Genomic DNA, 17,612 nt, shown 5'->3' with positions numbered 1-17,612 from the left:
GACTTTGTCAAATGAATGGATTCCCATGCACGACATAAAGCTTAAGCAATACCGACATTAACAAAGCATTATTCTAAGCATGATGAGAGAGAAAGAGAGAAATCATAGCCTGAAAGGCCATGCCCCAAAAGTCCATGGGACGGAGAGCGAAAGAAAGAGAGAGTATCTCACCACAGCAGTTCAGGAACAAAATAGAGAAAGAACAATGAATCTAAGACCCTTTTATAAGCATCTGAGTTGTTTTGATTCCAAATCTGAGTTGTTGATCAATAGTATTAGTGTAAAGTTAACCTCCAATCAGATATCAAACCTACATGATGTAACTTCTGCTTCTCAGAGGTGACACAATGGGGGTTGGAGAGATTAAACAGAGAATGCTGAATTCCTAAGACAACACAGAGGAAATTCTTGCATACAGTTGATAAGAAGAAGCACTTCGTGCCAGCCCTACAGTATCCTATTGTGCCACTGGTGCCAATGATATCTATAGTGCCTAAAGAACATTCCTAAAGAAAATAATGTACTGTTTACTCCATTCATTTTCCCTGACACCGAAAAGTACTCATTACATTTCGAATGCTTAGCAGGACAGGAAAATAGTCAAATTCTCGTGCTTCTCAAGAGAACATCCCTGGACCTCCCTACTGCCTCTAATCTGACGGACTCACTAAACACAAATGCTTTGTTTGTAAATTATGTCTGAGTGTTGGAGTGTGCCCCTGGCTATCCTTAAAAAAAGAAAATGGTGCTGTCTGGTTTGCTTAATATAAGGAATGTGAAGTGATTTATACTTTAACTTTTGAGAATTAAGTATATTTTAGCAATTACATTTACTTTTGACACTTAAGTATATTTAAAACCAAATACTTTTAGACTTTTACTGAAGTAGTATTTTACTGGGTGACTTTTACTTTTATTTTCTATTAAGTTATCTTTACTTTTACTCAGGTATGACAATTGGATACTTTTTCCACCACTAGGTTTACATACCAAGTTTCATGGCCCCATGTCCATCGGTTCAGTTCTTATAGCCCTGGTGTGATATGGTGCCATCTAGTGGTGTAGCGTGGCCGACTTCGAATGCAGCAACTAATCATTGTCAAATTCATTAGGCTAATTCATTGGAGTCAATCTGAGTTATGGTTCGTGAGAAGAACATTTTAAAAGTATTCTTAGCATAAGCATATGCGCTAACCTGCATCTATAAATACAGTGCGGTCATATTTGAATGCAGCAACATTTGTTTCTCAACACCATTAAAAGACTGATGTACTGGGCATTTTTATTTTAATAATGTATACGTTTTTGTTTTTTGCTCAATCTGATTGGGTAGGCCTGGCTCCCCACCTATTCCTACACCCCTGAAGAGATGTACCAAATGCCTACATACCGGATTGGTGTTATTTGGACTGGTTCATGAGAAGACGTTTTCAAAAGTTTTCAAAAATGTCCAAGATGAGGAAAATCTATCCTAATGGACCTTATGGCTTCTTGAGGCAAATTTGTTCAGCATGAGGAAAGACACCAACAAACAAAGTTTCATGTCTCTAGTTCAAAGGGGGCAGCAGATATGAGGGTTTAAGTGAGACCGTTTATAACAGTGCTACATATAGGCCAATTGGTGCAATTCTTCTTGACCAAGTTGCTCATGGCCTCTAGTTTCACCTATGTGAAGCTAGCCACAATAGTGTAATTTGCTGTTTGTCTTCAAATTAAAAGTCACATATCAAAAGTGATGCAAATGGCTACAAATAGTAGAGTAATGCTCGTCAAAGTCCCACAAATTGAGCCATGATGCTAATATGTGTGTAATCTTCACTGTTGTGTTCTGTGGGTGTCACTGAGAAGACTGATACACAATTTCATTTATCCATAATTCATAGATAAGGCTGTACAGTGCAATGTGAATGTCCAATACACATAGTAAATTGACTGGTAAGCTTAATGTGACTCATTTCACAGTGGTTTCAGAGTCCCGCAATATGAGCTATGATTCTAATATTTGTGTAATCTCTTCACAGTTGTGTTCTGTGGGTGTCATTTCATTTATCCACAATCCATTGGTAAAGCTGTTTCACCTGTCTTTGTGATTGTCTCCACCCATCTCCAGGTGTCACCTGTTTTCCCCATTAGTCCCTGGGTATCTATTCCTGTGTTCTCTGTTTGTCTGTTGCCAGTTCGTCTTGTCTTGTCAACCAGCGTGTTTTCCGTGCTCCTGCTTTTTCCTTATCTCCGTTTTTCTAGTCTTCCTGGTTTTGACCCTTGCTTGCCCTGACCTCGAGCCTGCCTGCCACTCTACCTCCTGGACTCCTGACCTGGTTTATGATCTTTTGCCTGTCCACGACCTGTCTCTTGCCTGCCCCTTGGATTATAATACATATCAGAGACGCAAACCATCTGCCTCCTGTGTCTGCATCTGGGTCTCGCCCTGTATCATATAAATATCAATGTCAATATGCACAATAGGCTGACTGGGGAAGTGATTTCCCACAGTCAAAGTCCCACAATAAGAACTACTACGCTAATATTTGTGTAAACTCTTCACAGTTGTGTTCTGTGGGTGTCAATGAGTATACTGATAGCCCATTTCATTGATCCGCAATCCATAGGTAAGACCGTACAGTGAATGCAAGTCTAACACATCCACAGTGCGATTTCAACTGATTTTCACAAATTAACTAATAATTGTGTTTTATTGGATTTATATAACAACATTCCAACCGTGTTTAGCATGATCTAGTGCAAATATTGCATGATTCCACTATTTGTTACCATTTGCATCGCTTTCAATTAGGGGCTTTTATTTTGAAGGCGAACGCACATTCCAGGTGGAAGCTATGTGGGCACGCCTGGTGCTCAAAATGTATGATTTATGTCGCGCAGCGAGAGTTGAGTGGGTAGGAATGGATTCGGTTCAGTCAGTCTTGATAATGAGCCTTCCCCAGCCTCCTTTTTTTCTTTCTCCTTTTTGAATTTTTTGAATTTTTATTATTAACAAACAAATATCAACAAACAAAAGAGGAATAGTCACATGCAAACAAGCATACATACCCAACTATTTACATTGCCAGGAATCGCCAGCTCGTTCCTGGTTGTGGCTAGAAACATCTAGCCTGGCTGATGATGAGCAACCCAATATACCAGCCTGGTCTCACTAGACGTAACATAGTAAAGATAGCTCCAGGACACTCATTAGTAGATATGTTACATTTGGTATGGTTACATAAGACAGATTGTTACTTAAGGCAAAAACTAAAAGATGTACATTTACTAAAACTTGTAAATTTTAATTATTATTATTTTTATTTTCTAACAGTTTTAATTGAGGTGTGTTCTGCCTCCTCATTGATTCACATTGAAGTAGGCTATTTCAGTGTTGAGGACAATTTATGTTTGAGGCTTTACTGAGCCGGACAGACTTCACTCTTCCAGGAGAGCTCAAGCACTAATTCTATTGTTTCCGCAGATCAAGTATGCAGACATTTGCACAGTCTTGCACGAACTGGCACATTTTCTGTCTGGAACTTGCATTGCCTTCATTGTTTTCCTTACAAATAATAACTTTGGACATGTGTGCATTCCTATCAAAGTAAGTGCCTTATTTTCTGTATATCGTGTTGTCTTTTTATTGTAGCATATGTATGTATGTATGGAGCATAATGTATTTACAGTTTTATTAACATGTTTTTAAGTACTGGTGTCAAATAATGCATTCTGATGATTGCATACACTGTAATGGACACCTATGATGTGTGTAAAATACTTTTTGAAGGTTGTACTGATTACAATGAGCTAATGCTAAGCTATTTGCCAGCCATCTTTGTTGACATTATACCATGCATTCTGGGTGTCACGTAAACATCTGTCAGACCAAAGATGTTAGATTGAAGAGGTGAAAAGGGAGGTTAAACTTTTTACATGTACCAACAAACGGGTGTGATCATTCTACAGTGGTCCCTGCAGCGTACACTCAAACCGGTGTGATTAGAATGCTTATTGCAATGTAACAGTATAGCTTCCGTCCCTCTCCTCACCCCTACCTGGGCTCCAACCAGGGACCCTCTGCACACATAGACAACAGTCACCCTCGAAGCATCGTTACCCATTGCTCCACAAAAGCCACGGCCCTTGCAGAGCAAGGGAAACAACTACTTCAAGGTCTCAGAGCAAGTGATGTCACCGATTGAAACGCTATTAGCACGCACCCCGTTAACTAGCTAGCCATTTCACACATTTCACACGAGGACAAATGTAGCCTACATTTTCCGGTTTGGATGAGAATTGTGTTATGCTGTCAGTACTTCTGTGAATGTCTGAACATTGGATCCAAAAATAAACTGGTTACATTCAGGACATAAGGACTGTGTTTGTGCAAAATGTTTGTAAAAAATGTCTGTGGCCAGCTCAAATGCAGTCAATCAAAACTGGACGTTTTAAATAAGCATTCTAATCACACCAGTTTGAGTATACGCTGCAGGGACCACTGTAGAATGATCACACCCTTTTGTTGGTACGTGTGAAAAGGTTAACCCTTTTAGCTAACCCTAACAGCAACCCTTCAACCTTACCTTAATCCTAACTCCTAGCCTAGCTAATGTTAGCCACCTAATTAGAATTCGTAACATATCATACGTTTGGCAAATACGTAACATATTGTACATTTTGAAAATTCGTAACATATAATACGAATTGTCATTTGTAACATATCATACGAAATGAGTGATGGACATCCACAAATTAATATATACCATACGAAAAGTAACATATCATACTCAAGCCTGTCTCGAATTTACTTACAGAATAATACGAAATGTATTGAGACCAGGTTGCAACACAACACGTTGCATTGGTTATTAACACCGGTTTGTCGTTATGTTAGCTAATTGGCCTGTCACGGTGACGTCCAGATTCCAGATGGTGTCCAATACTATTCTCTCTCCCCTCACCCATCGACTTTTAACTAAACCATGCTGTTGTTGTTGATAGCTAGCCAGCATAAAGGGCTCATCAGGACGACTGACTGAACTCATTCGTCTCCAATCGACTCTCAGCTGCGCGACAACGTCATCAATTTGGGCAGGCGAGTCTGTGTAGCCTCGGCTCTCTCCAAATTCTATTGTGGCTAGCTTCACATAGGTTCTAGTTTCTGTTCGCCAAATTAGAAAAACAGTTACCACTCTATGCTTCAGTTATTTGACCATGTCAAGCAAAAAAAAATAAAAAATCAGAGAATAACAATAGATTATTTTAACACCGGAATATGCTGTTTATCCCCTAATGGAAAAAACAGTGGTGATGCGATAGCAGCCGACTAGTATAGCACAACTGAATGAAAAACACTCATCATTCACTTGCCCATACATGACTTGCGTAAACTCATCCATGGAATCAGGAAGTAATAATTGGCAGCGGTTCGCTAATGAGAAACTTATATTTACCGAGGCTCTGGAAGCTTCTGTTTTGTATCGGCAAATAACTAGACTATAGGCTGTTAGACAAGAGTTACGCGCTGGAAAATACAATATCCGTGTACCGGAGCCTATCTTTTGGTTTAAATATTTTTAGTGTGCCATTTTTATTCTCGTAAAGTACCCGGAAGACTTGAAATTGATACCTTAGGTAGGGTGAGTAGGATGGATGTTTCTCACCTGACAGAAGATGAAATGGCCGATGTAAAAAAGGAAGTAAGTGGCCTATTTGTCTGACTGCCAATTCAACTGTTAGTGAGTCGGTTTTACAATAATTTTTTACCATAATGTTATTAACTTAAAATGTTGAAATGCGCATAATAAAGAAGTGAAAGTAACCAATTTATGCCGCACCCTCTGTAGGCTACCCCATTTTCACAGAAGCCTATGTGTGTATAGTGTAAATAAAATTCTTCCTTCGCGTATTATATCTAATCCATTAATATTAATGATTAACAAAGGCATGTCCATACTCTAATCATTATTTTCCCACACATGTTTACCTGTCCATCGGTGCATTTACAGTATAGCCATCAGTAGTCAGTCCTCTGGTCACACACACTTGATAAAACATATCAATTAATACTGGCCCTATATAACATACAGATGGTTGAGAACCCATCCTTCAACAACCCCACAGTTTCCATCTTGCTGTTCTCTGTCTAGGTCCTGACGAGACTGAGGCCTTACCTTTGTGAAAAGATCCGGGCTGACCGTCATTTTGACTACCTGCGCTCGCGGAAGATCCTGACGCGAGATGACACAGAGGAGATCAGCTGCAGGATCACACAGACCAAGAAAACGGGCTTGCTCCTGGACTACCTGGCTGAGAACCCTCGGGGGCTGGACGCTCTGGTGGAGTCCATCCAACAAGGACGTACGCTCAACTTCCTGATTACCAAGATCACTGATGAAGTGCAGAAGGTGAAGAACGAGAAGATAGAGTCTCTCAGAGGTACGTTGTGTGTGTGTGTTCAAGTGTTGTTTTTTATTCATTTTTTGACAACATGTAATAGAGGAGGTTTGGTGAACCACACTTGAGTGACGAGTAACCTTGCCTGAGACCTGACGATGTGTGTTAGCTCCCCGAGCTAATAGGCTTTAGCTCAGTGGTCTAACACTTCGTTAGTACCATTATCATGACCATCTCCCATTGGCCCTCTACAGCAGGGGCATCCAGTTCCTCCTCGGGCTTCCTGCCAACTCAGGACACATCCGGGGTCAATAAAGACCTCTCCAGGACACTGTCATATGAGTCCAACCTGGCATCCACCATGTTTTACAACGGAGAGGGGAGCCCATGCACCTCTGACGCCCTAAGGTTCCTCAACCGGCCCGCTGCCTCCAGCCATGGGAAGGAGGTGTTGTCATCCATGCGAGGGGGTAGCATGGCTGTGTCTTCATCCCAGGTCTCTTCCACACTGCCCAGGCCTGGAGACCCAGGGGCTCCCCCCCTGCCGCAGGAAGTGCTGCTTCTGCCAGAGGCCTCATCTAACATGGACGCTGGACCAGACAGGAGCACGGCGATCAGTGGAGGGGACGTCAACTTCCAGCCCCTGAGGTCACGCTCCACACCCACTTCCATGTCATACAGGGACCTCTCACCTCAGCCCCCACCAAAATCTTACTGAGAACCCCCCCCCCCCCCCCCCCCCCTCCTGCCCTGGACTACTTCCCAGCATTTCTCATAACAAACATTCACTCTTCAAATGTGTTGTTTGTACCAGAGTGTGTGTTTTATCAATGGTTTTAGTTGGGTGATACTTTAAACAAATAGCAACTCGTAAATTATGTTCCATGCCTTACATTATATACTGGGTCATCCGAAAGCTGGACAAACCTATTTTGGGTTCAATATGAAACAAGTAACTGCTTAATTCAAAATGTATTAAATAGAAATCTCGCCTATCTACACACAATACCACACAATGACAGTTTTTGCAAATTTATTGAAAATGAAATATAGAAATATCTCATTTACATAAGTATTCACACCCCTGAGTCAATACTTTATAGAATCACCTTTGGCAGTGATTACAGCTGTGAGTCTTTCTGGGTAACTCTCTAAGGGCTTTCAACACTTGGATTGTGCAACATTTGCCCATTTATTGTTTTCAGAATTCTTCAAGCTCTGTCAATTTTGTTGTTGATCATTGCTAGACATACCAATTTCAAGTCTTGCCCTAGATTTTCAAGTAGATTTAAGTCTAAACTGTAACTGCCTGTCAGGAACTTTCACTGTCTTCTTGGTAACCAGGTTTAACTATAGGATTTGCCTGTGCTTAGCTCCATTCTGTTTATTGTCCTTAACGATTAACAAATCTTTAACGATTACAAGCATACCCATAACATGCAGCCACCACTCTGCTTTAACATTTGGAGAGTGGCACTCAGTATTGTCTTGTATTGGATTTGACCCAAACATAACACTTTGTATTCAGGTCAAAAAGTTAAATGCTTTACCACATTTGTCTGTGCCTTGTTGCAAACAGGATGCATGTTTTGGAATTTTTGTATTCTGTCAATTATGTTAATATTGTGGAGTAACTACAATGTTGATCCATCCCAGTTTTCTCCTATCACAGTCATTAAACTCTGTCACCATTTGCCTCATGGTGAAATCCCTGAGCAGTTTCTTTCCTCTGGCAACTGAGTTAGGAAGGATGCCTGTATCTTTGTAGTGACTGGCTGTATTGATACACCATACAAAGTGTAATTATGCTCAAAGTGATATTCAATGTCTGCTTTTTTGACCCATCTATCAATAGGTGCCCGCCCTTCTTTGCGAGGCATTGGAAAACCTCCCTGGAATTTGTGGTTTACACTTTTTACATTTTAGTAGATGCTCTTAGCCATAGCGACTTACAGTATTTCGTGCATACATTGTTGTTGTTTTTTCATACTGGTCCCTTGTGGGAATCGAACCCCACAACCTCGACTGAGGGACCTTACAGAGAATTGTATGTGTTTGGTACAGAGATGAGGTAGTCATTCAAAAATCATGTTAAGCACTATTATATCACACAGTCCATGCAACTTATTATGTGACTTGTTAAGCAATTTTTACTCCTGAATTTAGTTAGGCGTGCCATAATAAAGGGGTTGAATACTTATTGACTCAAGACATTTTTAATACATTTTGAAACATTTTGAAAACACTGACATTATGGGGTAGTGTGTGTATGCCAATGACAGAAGAAATCTCAATTTAATAATTTTAAATGCATGCTGTATCAAAACAATGTGTAAAAAGTCAAGGGGTGTGAATACTTTCTGAAGGCACTGTAGGTGCACTTTATTCTGGACTTGGACTAAGGTCGTAGGTTGTCATTCTATGCCAGTGACAAAAAAATCTAAATGTAATAACTTTTAAATGCAGGCTGTAACGCAACAAAATGTGTAAAGAGTAAAGTGGTGTGAATAGTTTCTGAAGGCACTAGGTTCACTTTATTCTGGACTTGGACTAAGGTCGCAGTAGGTCGTCATTCTCCAACACTGCTCCTTTCCTATGAATTATGGGTGTGTGAGTTCATGATTGACTGTCATCCATATCTATAAAACAATTACATATCTATTGTCACGCCCTGACCTGAGAGAGACGTTTTTCTCTGTTTGGTTAGGTCAGGGTGTGACATGGGGTGGGCATTCTATGTGTTGTATGTCTATGTTGTTTTTTTCTTTGATTGGCCGAGTATGGTTTCCAATCAGAGGCAGCTGTCATTCGTTGTCTCTGATTGGGAATCATACTTAGGCAGCCCTTTTTCCCAGTCAGTTGTGGGATCTTGGCTTTGTGTTGCATGTGTTTGCACGCCTAGTGTTTCGGTTGTTGTATTGTTTATTGTTTTTGCTGGTTCACATTGAAAATAAAGTATGATGAACCCAACTCACGCTGCGCCTTGATCTACCTTTAACGACGAACGTCACATCTATGCTAGCGTCAACATGCCACACCATGCCAGCTACAGTAGGGATTTGTCCTTGTAAGGATCCCAGATCATCAGAAGACAACTTCCCTGTATTTACACAACACTGGAATAAGTTGTTCATCGTATGCATTTAGGCACAGAAACTGTAGTTACAAAATGTGGTAGTCCTACACTGAAATGGTTTGTTTTTACTCTTGACTAGAGTATTGTTATATTATTAAAGATCCATTTTCTTATTGTGATAGGGCATTAATGAGTCATAGTACAATGGTATTACTTATCAAAAATGATTGTCATTTTAATAATTTTGATAATTGATGTATCTGTACTTTTTATGTTGGAGATCTTGATCATTTAGACCTTTAAATAAACCAAAGGAATATGAGACACAGGAGACGTTCCTAATTTCCGGTAAAATGTGTTCATGTTTGTTCTTCCCTGTGGCTCAGTTGGTAGAGCATGGTGTGTGCAACACCAGGGTTGAGGGTTTGATTCCCACAGGGGGCCAGTACAAAAAAATATATAATAATAAAATAAAAATGCATGAAATGAAATGTATGTATTCCCTACTGTAAGTCGCTCTGGATAAGAGCGTCTGCTAAATGACTAAAATGTTAAAGATCTGATGGCTCATAGAAATACATTCTGTCCTTATTTTCTGATTGCCCAACTTTCATTATGATTTTATGATCCTGAGAAGTAAATTAGGCAATTACATGCATGAAACTTGAGCTTTTCAGTCAGACTTCAAAATTCAGTCATTTTTGTAAATGTAGGTCTTGGTCTTGGGAACTCTTTTTTTGGAGGGGGGTGGGGGGACCCCCTGAGAAATCTGAATAAAATTAAATAAAAATTACATAAATATTTTGTGGTTACATTTTTCATAAGTGGTGCTGGGCCTTTACTAATCCTGTGTTAGCGGACCGATATAGCCATCTGTAGCACGGGCAAAACATTTTTTAGTTAGAACATTCTCCTTTTCCACAAAAGTAGTGCACTGGGCCTTTACTAGTCCTTTATTAGCGGACCTATAGCCGTCTTTAGCACGGGGATCTTTTTTATTCCCCCTCAAACATCTTCCCGCTACTATGGAAAAAGAGGAAAACCGCAGAATGACGCGAGAGAATGACAGTCAGTGATCGAGTGTCTCGGTGTGTGTTCTATCCGATGTTGACAGAAAAAATGTGCTCGTTCATGCGCTAAACAATCTGCTCAACAGAACGCGGCAGGTGTATCTCTGGATTATAGGTAAATGATAAACCGTCGCGGTTTCATTTATGTTCAAACTTTTAGTAGGAATAACCTAGCAAAGTGTTATGATGACGACAAAGACAAAGATGAAGACGTTTAAATATTTAGATCAAATAACGAGGTTGTATCTTGATTTATATTTGGTGATTTGGGACAGTAAATGTTTTTTTGTTTTTTTGCCACTTGTGTTAGACAGTATCAATTGTAGTTGAGCAGCAACTTTATGTGGACCACATTACATTTTCCTACGTTTTACCAATATAAAGGTATTTTTAAAGTTGTTTATGTGTTTGCTCTGCTGTAGGCCTACATCTTCATGCTAATGAGTAATGGAAAATAAGAAGTGTTCATAGATGTCACAGGCCAGTGTAATTTATCATGTTTTAGTGTCATTTATGGAGCCCATGGGAGCATAAAAAGTGACAGTGACAGAAGTCATTGAATGCAGTCAAACCTGTTTAGATGTAGATCAAAATGAAAAGAATGTCTGAACTCTTTCTCTTTCATCACATTATTCTGCACTTTCGGAAACATGTCTGTTTGAATCTGCCTGACTCTCTCTGTATTAGTTTCGGTAGCCTAGTACTAGTTCATAATTCCAAGATGGTGAAATCCTGTGTTTGACTAAACACCAGCTGAAATGACAATCAGAATGCTGATTCATTTTAACCACTGCCACTTCTTCCCTTGACCTTGGCTGTCATGTAAATCTGTGTGTGACTAATCGAGTGGTATCTACAGTATAGAAGGATCTCCTTGCCCAGATGGATGATGTGGAGCCCCTTGTGCCCCAGGGGCCAGCAGAGAGGAGCCCAAATGGCCACTGCACCCGGTGCCCCATCTCCAGCCAGAGCCCCGGTGATTCCAAAGTGGTGGAAGACTTCAGGAGGAGGCTCAAGTACTTCTTTATGAACCCCTGTGAAAAATATAGAGCCAGGGGCCGGAAACCATGGAAACTAATGTTACAGATTCTGAAAATTGCCATCATCACATTCCAGGTAGGCTACTGTGGAATACAGTGTAGGAGGAGACTTAGGCTACTACTGTCGGTCATGTAAAATATAGGTACAATATACCCGCCTAGAGAGAAGTGAAATACCCAAAGATTTAACCATTTCCCCATTAAACCATGACTGTGAGCCAAAGTGGCATTACACAATTATGGAAGTCCATAGAAAGACCATGTCTAAAATCCAAAAATATTTTATTCACTTAATAAAATGAAAAAATCTCAAATGCTTTGTGTTACGCATAATTGATGTATGTATCTATTACATGTTTGTATTCCTCAGTTAGTGTCTTTTGGATTGAGTAACGAGATGATGGTGACTTTTAAAGAGGAAAATCTGATTGTGTTTAAACACCTCTTCCTGAAAGAATATAAGGATCAACGTGTGGACAGATACGCAGTTTACACCAAAACAGATGTGTACGACCACATCTATTACATCATCGATAGGGTAATGTAGACTTCAAATTACCTAAAAACAGTAAAGTCTTTCTCACTGTTTGTTGGCTACCAGTGTTGATGAATTGTCTTCTGTAGATTACAGCAGAGTATTTAAAGGATACAGTAGCTGATTCACCGGTGTGTCATCTAAAATTGTTACACAGTCATATGAGACTTATCAAACAGTGGCGCACGGTGTTGTTTATAGTGAAACTATAGCTACCCTAAACATGTTGACAAAAAAACAATATAGTGAAATTCCTCATTTGCACCACCTGTGACAAATCTGGCCAAGAACATGGTTGTATATCATGTCTCACTATATTTTCCTTGTTTCAGTTTATAAACCTGCAGAACCTGACGGTAGGGAACCATGCGTATGAGAAGATAGAGGGCGAGTACACCCCTCTGACCCTCTGTCAGGAGTTCTTCAGGAAAGGCAGCATCTCCCCTGGCAACGACACCTTTGATATAGACCCACATGTAGACAAAGGTACAAGAGCACACCAGTATATTATGAATTTATTTTTTGTGATAGCCTCAAGTGTTCTATAAGAGAGGATAATAACATGGTTTAGATATCTTAAAAAATATATATGATAAGGGAGAATAATGTTTAATTTTAATATATGCGCTCACATTGACTGGGAATAAACAGTATGTAAGTTATTTTGTTAGGTTAATCCATTCCAGCTGTTAAATATCTGCTTACATGCTCAACTGAACACTGACCGTGGACTGTTTGTCCTATTTACAGATCTCTGGCTTCTCACAGCTGTCAGTACCCAGATTGTTTGTTGTTGTAGTAGATTTACACTGAGTGTACAAAACATTAGGAACACCTTCCTAATTTTGAGTTGCACACCCTTATCCCCTCAGAACAGCCTCAATTTGTTGGGACATGAACTCTACAAGGTGTCAAAAGTGTTCCACAGGGTTGCTGGCCCATGTTGACTCCAATGTTTCCCACAGCTGTTGTCAAGTTGTCTGGATGTCCTTTGGGCGGTGGACCATTCTTGATACACACTGAAAACTGTTGAGCATGAAAAACCCAGCAGCATTGCAGTTCTTGACACCCTCAAACTGGTGCGCCTGGCATCTACTACCATTCAAAGGCACTTCAATATTTTGTCTTGCCCATTGACCCTCTGAATGGCACACATACACAATACGTCTCAATTGTCTCAAGGCTTAAAAATATTTTTTTACCTGTCTTCTCGCCTTCATCTACAGTGATTGAAGTTGATTTGACAGGTGACATCAATAAGCGATCATAGCTTTCACCTGGATTCACCTGGTCAGTCTATGTCATGGAAAGAGCAGGTGTTCCTAATGTTATGTACACTCAGTGTATAGTATTTATCTCATTGTCAGTTAATTCGTGTGACTGCAGAAACAGGAAGTTTGGGAATTGTTTGTAACCATTACAAGAGTTTCCACTGAATCCTAAGTGTAGAGACCTAAATGTGTCATGTCATTAAAGTGGATTAAGATATATTATGAAGACCTTTCTGTTTTTTTCTCACAGAATGTATTTCCATATATCCTCTGGAGCCATTGGAGGATAGAACTTTGTCAAGAGACATCAACTTTTCTCTGGATTTTAAAAGGTGACTGACCCAGACCAACAGTCAAACTACAGTTGGCCCCCTATATTAGGTTTCTTTTGTTGTAGTCTATAATCATAAATGTTTCTTTGTCTCTCACTCAGGCTGTTGTCTGTAAACATCTACCTCACGTTGAAAGCCATCAACCTGCAGACAGTGCGCCACCACGAGCTCCCAGACTGTTATGCCTTTAGTATAATTGTAGGTGGTGGGTTGTATGACTCAGGGAACAACTTCTTCAAGCTCTTTTAGGCTTTTAAGTGGGATGCAGCTGTCCTCTGTGTCAATGGAGAAGACAAATGGAAACCAGTAGCGAGTCAACAAAGTTTACGGATTCATTTGTGTCATGGAAAAGCTAGTCAATTCTCCGTTTTCTAGTAATGGTGCATTTAAAATGTTTCTTAAACTAGTAGAAATCCAGCTGCTGAAACCTGGATTCAGTCATCCTTGCTAGAACTCACTAGCAAATGATGTCTCTGTCTGACTTTATTTTTGGCAGATAATGTTTGACAATCGTGCACACAGTGGGAGGATAAAGATTAACTTAGAAAATAATGTTGGAATCAATGAATGTAAAGACTGGAATGTTGCAAGCACTTGTAAGTATATCATAAGATCATCCCAGTATGTAAAAAAAAAATGCTTTGCTTCACTAACTGTATTAGTTCAGTCAGCATACGATTTGTCTGAGTAATAGCTACATTCTTTGTGACCTCAGTAGTTAAGATTTAGAGTGTTTAGTGAGCTGAGTCAGACTGTCACGTCTCCTTATTTGTAACATACTGTAGTTCTAACAAGGGCTGTGCCTCTCAATGCCAGAAGGAGGCACAATTTAAAACATTTCGAAAATGTTCATAATCTGTTGCTCAGCATGTTCATCCTCCACATTACTACAGTCCATATTTCATACATTTACAGTAGAGATCCTACCATTTGCAGTGGCAGTAATCTGTCAGCCTCCATCCTATATGCATGGGGAAAAAAGTGTCACTATCTAATTTACTGATTGATTGAATTTGCAGCTGGGAAGAACAACCACCTCTTGCTGTTCGATTCCCTCGTCATCCTCGCCTGCTTTACCTCACTCATCTTGTGCACACGCTCAGTCTACAAAGGATCTCAGCTCCAGTTTGTAAGTTAAGAAGACCATTCTATAGGGGTAATAGGTTAAATATTAGGATTGTGCATACCATGAATATGGTCAGGCATTCATACAATATACAAGTAGAAGCATACCCAGCTCATGATCGCCTACTCACTATAACAATAGCGTTAATATTGATGTGTTTTTGTTTATGGTGTGTGTTTCTCTCATTCAGCATTACACTGCATTCTTCCACACCTACTTTGGTAAAACTGTGTCCTGGTCTGAGCGCATGGAGTTTGTGAACGGATGGTATATTCTGATCATCGTCAGCGATACACTGACCATCGCTGGATCCGCCCTCAAAATAGGAATACAGACTAAGGTGTAGTGACTACACCTGAGCACATACCTTTTGTTCATGTGTCTGTATGTCCAATATGACATTTATATTTCTGTATTTTTCAGGACCTTACAAACTATGATGTCTGCAGTATTTTGCTTGGGACATCCACAATGCTTGTCTGGGTTGGAGTTATCCGCTACCTGGGTTTCTTTAAGAAATATAACGTAAGGACTAACATAAGAAATGAACTCAATTTAACAGCAATGTTCCATCAGCGCCACAGCAAGGATTTGTTCTTTGAATAGGAACATTACAGTACATGGACTTCATAAAGGACAGCACATATTCAAATAGTGAAACATAGATGAGTAAGGTTCCTTGTTCCTCCTAGATCCTAATTCTGGCCCTAAGGGCAGCGTTTCCAAATGTGATCCGCTTCTCCTGCTGTGCTGGCTTGATCTACTTGGGCTACTGTTTCTGTGGCTGGATCGTTCTGGGGCCGTATCATGAGAAAGTAAGTAGGTACACTAAAAACCAAAAAGGTATACGGTACCTGTATATGTAGCCCCAAGATCTTTTAGAATCCACATATATAAGATCAGTCCAGTATATGAAGGGCTACAATTTTAACCAATGTGTTACAATGGTTTATTACATATAACTAATACAAGTTTTTAATAATTTATAACACAACATATCTTAATGCAAAGTGTTACCAATTGATTTTCTACCAGTTCCGGACCTTGGACAAGGTGACGGAGTGCCTGTTCTCTCTGATCAACGGTGATGACTTGTACTCCACTTTCCAGAAGATGAGAGAGAAGAGATACATTGTGTGGCTGTTCAGCAGGCTCTACCTCTACTCCTTCCTCTCTCTCTTCATTTACATGGTGCTCAGTCTGTTCATTGCCCTCATCACAGACACATACGAGACCATCAAGGTCAGCTTTTGAATTAACATGGCATGACATAATCAAAAGTAACCATCCCTGTTTATCTTCTGTATGCCTGTTCAATGAGAAAGATGGTACTTCAATGATCTGGTATAATGTTGCTTCTCCTTCCTGGTATATGTAACGTTACAGCACACAATACCGTGGTTATGTAACATGGTAATAGTATAGTATTGTATGTAAATGTTCACAAAGTTAACTGCCATACTGTTTATTTTCAGCAACACCAGAAGGACAGAGTCCTGGTGTCCCAGCTGAAGGCCTTTGTGGCTGAGTGTAGAGACCAGCCTGACTCTGGGAAGTATAAGATAGACAAGGAACCCACCTGCTGCTGCTGCTTTGGATACACCCTATAAAGTAGCCGTGTGTGTGTGTGTGTGTGTGTGTGTGTGTGTGTGTGTGTGTGTGTGTGTGTGTGTGTGTGTGTGTGTGTGTGTGTGTGTGTGTGTGTGTGTGTGTGTGTGTGTGTGTGTGTGTGTGTGTGTGTGTGTGTGTGACATATGTTAATAGGCATTAAAGCTCTATTCATGTGTTGGGAAATGTATTTTGAAAATTGTTTAAAGGTTGTATATGTCGATCAATAAGGAATATATTATTTTTTTTATATTTGATATTATTATGTTTGAACGTTATGTAATTATGTATGAACAATTAAATTGCACAATAGGTGGTATTTTAATGTAACGTGACATTGTGTTTGTGCTTGCGTTTACTAGGTAACATAGTAGAGGAAATGTATGCATTCACTCATATCACTCATAGGTAGGCTAAATCAGTGGGCTAATGGCGAGTTTCCAATAGGATTTATCCTGGTGTTTTGCCCAAAAGACAGATTTTTCTGTTTCCGTCTACGTGAGCCGGCACGCGGGTCTCACTGGACCATGGATGGCTCCGGGGGACATGCCCAGACTTGGGGCCAAGCCCAGGCCCTGGTTACTTTTCTGCCTGCATTTACATAACAATGGCTAACTGTGAACTTCAACACCTTCTCACAAAGCAACTGTCTTGAATGATGCAGAGGTTGTTGATTCTGCTCGCCCCAAGTCATTAGTGTCACATTCCTGATGGAAACACAATTACACTAGAGCAGGTGTTCTCAAACTTTTGGGCTTGGTGGGCCAAAATATAATCTGAGTGGTGGTTCACGGGCAAAACAAATAGACATTATGTATTTAGAGATCGTGACCATGGGACTATAAAGTTCTGTCTACGCAAAGCATAGTTCTGAGATAATAATTATCAACATTTTCACATCCCAGATCTCAGAACTGTTTTGTAGTGAATTCTTCTTTCATAACCCATTAAGGTCCTCACCTTAAAGATACCTAAAGTGCAGAGTATCAAAAATCCTGAGACATTTGTAAATCAGTTTCTTTAGGGGGATGCAATCTCAGATACAGTATAACCTTGTGGCTCTGAAATGTCAATCTGGGTTCAGCAATAAGGTTCTATCTAACACTTCTGAATTCATTTTTAAGAAAACTGTAGCTATTTGAATACACTCATTATAGAATAATACTATTTTAC

The 17,612-nt window shown here is 40.0% G+C and overlaps 2 protein-coding genes across 2 annotated transcripts; both read left to right on the top strand.

Annotated features, from left to right (window-relative positions):
• The first annotated feature begins 4,918 nt into the window (after nt 1–4,918).
• Nucleotides 4,919–9,351, top strand: LOC106600420 (B-cell lymphoma/leukemia 10). Its single transcript, XM_014191747.3, has 3 exons — nt 4,919–5,684; nt 6,135–6,423; nt 6,636–9,351. Exons 1-3 carry the CDS (start codon nt 5,634–5,636, stop codon nt 7,097–7,099), a joined length of 804 nt encoding a protein of 267 aa, XP_014047222.1. The 5' UTR covers nt 4,919–5,633; the 3' UTR covers nt 7,100–9,351.
• A 1,074-nt stretch (nt 9,352–10,425) lies between these two features.
• On the top strand, nt 10,426–16,774 carry mcoln3a (mucolipin TRP cation channel 3a). The gene is made up of 13 exons (XM_045714767.2): nt 10,426–10,642; nt 11,387–11,643; nt 11,938–12,105; nt 12,435–12,588; nt 13,624–13,705; nt 13,807–13,903; nt 14,202–14,301; nt 14,725–14,834; nt 15,022–15,171; nt 15,255–15,356; nt 15,524–15,646; nt 15,867–16,073; nt 16,307–16,774. The coding sequence occupies exons 2-13, from the start codon at nt 11,410–11,412 to the stop codon at nt 16,439–16,441; spliced, it is 1,662 nt and encodes a 553-aa protein (XP_045570723.1). The 5' UTR covers nt 10,426–10,642; nt 11,387–11,409; the 3' UTR covers nt 16,442–16,774.
• The last annotated feature ends 838 nt before the right edge of the window (nt 16,775–17,612 follow it).

The sequence above is a fragment of the Salmo salar genome, chromosome 03, assembly GCF_965601325.2.
Source record: "Salmo salar chromosome 03, fSalSal1, whole genome shotgun sequence".
Lineage (NCBI taxonomy): Eukaryota > Metazoa > Chordata > Actinopteri > Salmoniformes > Salmonidae > Salmo > Salmo salar.
This window is presented reverse-complemented; position numbering and strand designations above follow the sequence as displayed.

Excerpts from the sequence above, each read along its gene's own strand:
- mcoln3a (XM_045714767.2), top strand. The coding sequence starts at position 11,410 with ATGGATGATGTGGAGCCCCTTGTGCCCCAGGGGCCAGCAGAGAGGAGC. Across the intron at positions 13,706-13,806 it reads TTTTCTCTGGATTTTAAAAG|GCTGTTGTCTGTAAACATCT; the intron begins GTGACTGACCCA and ends TCTCTCACTCAG. Across the intron at positions 15,172-15,254 it reads AAATAGGAATACAGACTAAG|GACCTTACAAACTATGATGT; the intron begins GTGTAGTGACTA and ends TGTATTTTTCAG.
- LOC106600420 (XM_014191747.3), top strand. The coding sequence starts at position 5,634 with ATGGATGTTTCTCACCTGACAGAAGATGAAATGGCCGATGTAAAAAAG. Across the intron at positions 5,685-6,134 it reads TGGCCGATGTAAAAAAGGAA|GTCCTGACGAGACTGAGGCC; the intron begins GTAAGTGGCCTA and ends TTCTCTGTCTAG. Across the intron at positions 6,424-6,635 it reads GAAGATAGAGTCTCTCAGAG|CAGGGGCATCCAGTTCCTCC; the intron begins GTACGTTGTGTG and ends GGCCCTCTACAG.